Here is a 3201-nt window from a genome sequence, read left to right on the forward strand (position 1 = left end):
CTCTGTGTGTATGCGCGCTCCCGCGGCCAGGGGATACAGATCCTGGCGGGGATAAGTACATTGGCACGACACCGGGTCGATTATTACGTCAGCTAACGTGGCTCAAATTCAAAACAAGGTTGCCGTTAGGAATTTTACCAACAACATTTAATCTAATTTCCCTCATATGCCGTGCCTTAAAATTCACACTGTGATCATAACGCTGCTTGAGTATTTGATGTTGTGCAGATAACTTCCACTCTCGGAGTATACATCTCCATGGGAAGTTCCAGTGCCCCTAGCAACACAATGTTTAGGTGCAGCAAGCCTAGTGATGGAATAGTCCATTGTGTTGTGAGCGTGGGGTGGGGGGACACTGATGGTGATACAATAAGGGGACGGTAATGGCAGGTTGTAAATTGTTGAAGAGTATATACTGTACATATACAGTGTGTTGGAATAGAAATATAATTGTATTGGCTTATCTATAAAAGTTGTATCGGGTTTAGCGGTATACCCACTTGATAGACCGGGGTGGAATTGACTCTGGCCTCAGCTAGGACTACTTGGGCTCGCGAGGGTGCAGGTAAGGGCTGGAGTCCTGCATACTTTGGGCAAAGTACCCCCGACCTTTACAATGGAAAACGGTCCATATTCCAGGCCTTACACGTACAATAAACGAAAAGACTGAATGTAATGGTGTGTCAATAAAGAAACCATCACTCTCACTAAAACAATTTTAAGAGAAAAAACATTTATTTTCTTAAAGATTTTTATTTTGCTATGAAAATGTTGAAAACAAATTCCACAGTCATTTACAGTGCCAATTCAAAAACACCAGAAACTGTAAATTGGTAATACATTTTCCAACTGTATAATACTAAAGGACAACAGATTGAACAGTTTACCATTAGACCAAATTCTTGACCAACTTTTTACAATTAAAAGCAGTCAACAATGTATTTAGAATAGATTGCTACCACAGGTCAATGGCAGTCAAGATATAAGCCTCCAAATGTATTGTGAAAATAGTTGTAACTATGTAATAGGACGTGTTGCACACCTTAATGAATTAGCTTGGTTTTTCAATTAAATTCTACACACATGCAGAAAGCTATTTTATTAATACACTTTATGAAGCTTGTTTGTGAGAGTGTGATAGTATTTTAAATGTTGAAATTGATCATTACTTAAATACCAGGTGATAAATCTGAAGGGTTAGGTATAAAATATGTAATCACTCCCTCACTATTGTCAAGGTGCGTTTAAGCAAAGAACTATAAATATTTATCACGTGCCTTGCTCGGATGCTGTTTCTCTTCTAATGAACTGACTTCTTTATAAGGACTGCTCAGTATTTGGCTTCTTCCAGCTGAGAATATGTATATGTATATTAACATGTGCAACCCATCCTCAACATGTAATGACTCCTGCATTGCAACAAACACACTTGCTTTTCCATTTATTTAAACTATGACATATTACATAACTATTAATACACATATTAACACAAAAAAACAAAAAGAATAACTTTGGCTCAGCTCAACATAAAACCAACCCTCCCACAAAACAGATCTACATTAAAGAAATTATCAAATTTTTTGATAAAGCATAAATATAAACATGTTCTGATTAATTAGAATACATTGTATACTATGGAAAATAAATGCAAAGAAATTGCATTATTATTTCGAATTGTTGTGTTGTGCTTGTCAATACAAATAAGCTACATTAAGTTGGATCATAAAATGATACATTGCATTATGTGGGATACCAAAAGCATGAATAAGAATGAATATTTCGTTATATCATGGGGGATATCTGTAAGTGGGACAAACGCGTAACAATTAAAAACTTTATTTCAAGTAAGACCCTGAGTAGGAGGGTTGAATGAAATATTACTATATGTCCCTGCAAGCGTACAGCCTTTGACATACAGTAACAACATTTCCAGTATCCGAGATGGGTTAAGTGATGCTTCAGGAAAGCCCAACTTGGCCACGATGATAAGGAAGACAAAGAAACATGCCGCTACCCAAGCATTTTTCCGGTTTGCATTTGGCCTTGCAGCTGCTTTGAAAACAGAAGTTCTACAGCTCTGCCCACTAGTTGAATTTCTTCAGCCCGGGCAGTGTGAGCTCATACCTTAAGAGGAAAGAGATCAATATTCATATCAATATTATTGAACCAAATAAGCCATGTTTCCCCAATATGCAATATATGATTTCTATTGACTGGGAAATGTACACCACAATGACCTTACAAAGTATTGGAACTTCCATTCAGAATGCTTCAGCCAATGTTTACCCAAGTCATGTAAATAAAAAAAGAAAAGTGGGCCGCGTACCATTCGGTGATGCCTTTGGCTATATCCAACTGTGAAAGATCTAGCAGCACCTGGGGACAGGAGCAGAACTGGAAAATTCAGTCACTTATCCAGACGGAGTTGCAAATTGCAATAGTGTGACAACCACTGCAACCAAGACATTAGTTTTGCAATATATTTTATGTTAGAAATAAAAACTTTACACTGCACAATAATGCGCTTAAGTTGGAAATATTTGTCCCAACGATGACACCGTTGGACTGCATAGAGCATTGAAACTGCCCATACCCGTTTATATCTTGTGAAATTGATAAATGAAAAAACAAACAAACAGTCTATTGCAAGTATTATTGCCCACCATGCCAATGTCCTTACTCTCCCGTGAGTGGAACATTTTGCCATTTTTAACTGCAATATCCAACTTCCTGGTTTGTGCTTCTTGAAGTGTAACATCGAATTCAAACCTGTGAAGAAAGAGAAAATGGCAGAAAGAGACACTTTCCAGACACTGTCTCAACCTCTGAGCCTTAAAACATACAGCAGCTACAAAAATAGCTTTTTTTCTCCATACAGATGCATGATGTAGGATGAAGATTACTTGTGATTGAAGAGTGGATCGACTGTCTTCTTCTTGACTTGTGTCCTCTTGCGGTGAATCCAGGATTGGTCAGGGAGAAAATACAGGCGGACATAAGAGTCTGTGCCATTCTCGCTGAAGCGGAATAGGTTCCTGCAGGCAACATACATTTCAAGAGAAAATTATGTATGTATTATGTTGGACTCAGTTACAGCATTTAAACCAAGGAAATACTACTGACTTTTATATATACAGTGGGTACGGAAAGTATTCAGACCCCTTTAAATTTTTCACTCTTTGTTTCATTGCAGCCTTTTTC

General features: G+C 37.7%; 1 protein-coding gene across 2 annotated transcripts; it reads right to left on the reverse strand.

Annotated features, from left to right (window-relative positions):
• Positions 1 to 967: 967 nt before the first annotated feature.
• Positions 968 to 3108, reverse strand: LOC117953304 (extended synaptotagmin-3-like). 2 transcript variants are annotated; one of them, XM_034886195.1, is made up of 5 exons: positions 2904 to 3108; positions 2664 to 2769; positions 2327 to 2376; positions 2073 to 2124; positions 968 to 2031 (listed from the first exon to the last, which is right to left on the reverse strand). In XM_034886195.1, the coding sequence occupies exons 1-4, from the start codon at positions 3050 to 3052 to the stop codon at positions 2085 to 2087; spliced, it is 345 nt and encodes a 114-aa protein (XP_034742086.1). In that variant the 5' UTR covers positions 3053 to 3108; the 3' UTR covers positions 968 to 2031; positions 2073 to 2084. The 2 variants fall into 2 exon arrangements, with proteins under 2 accessions (XP_034742086.1, XP_034742085.1); XM_034886194.1 differs by having other exon boundaries at positions 968 to 2124.
• Between the last annotated feature and the right edge of the window lie 93 nt (positions 3109 to 3201).

Source organism: Etheostoma cragini, chromosome 11 (genome assembly GCF_013103735.1).
Source record: "Etheostoma cragini isolate CJK2018 chromosome 11, CSU_Ecrag_1.0, whole genome shotgun sequence".
Classification (NCBI taxonomy): domain Eukaryota; kingdom Metazoa; phylum Chordata; class Actinopteri; order Perciformes; family Percidae; genus Etheostoma; species Etheostoma cragini.

Excerpts from the sequence above, each read along its gene's own strand:
- LOC117953304 (XM_034886195.1), bottom strand. The coding sequence starts at position 3,052 with ATGTATGTTGCCTGCAGGAACCTATTCCGCTTCAGCGAGAATGGCACA. Across the intron at positions 2,770-2,903 it reads GATCCACTCTTCAATCACAA|GTTTGAATTCGATGTTACAC; the intron begins GTAATCTTCATC and ends CTTTCTTCACAG. Across the intron at positions 2,377-2,663 it reads AGAGTAAGGACATTGGCATG|GTGCTGCTAGATCTTTCACA; the intron begins GTGGGCAATAAT and ends TCCTGTCCCCAG.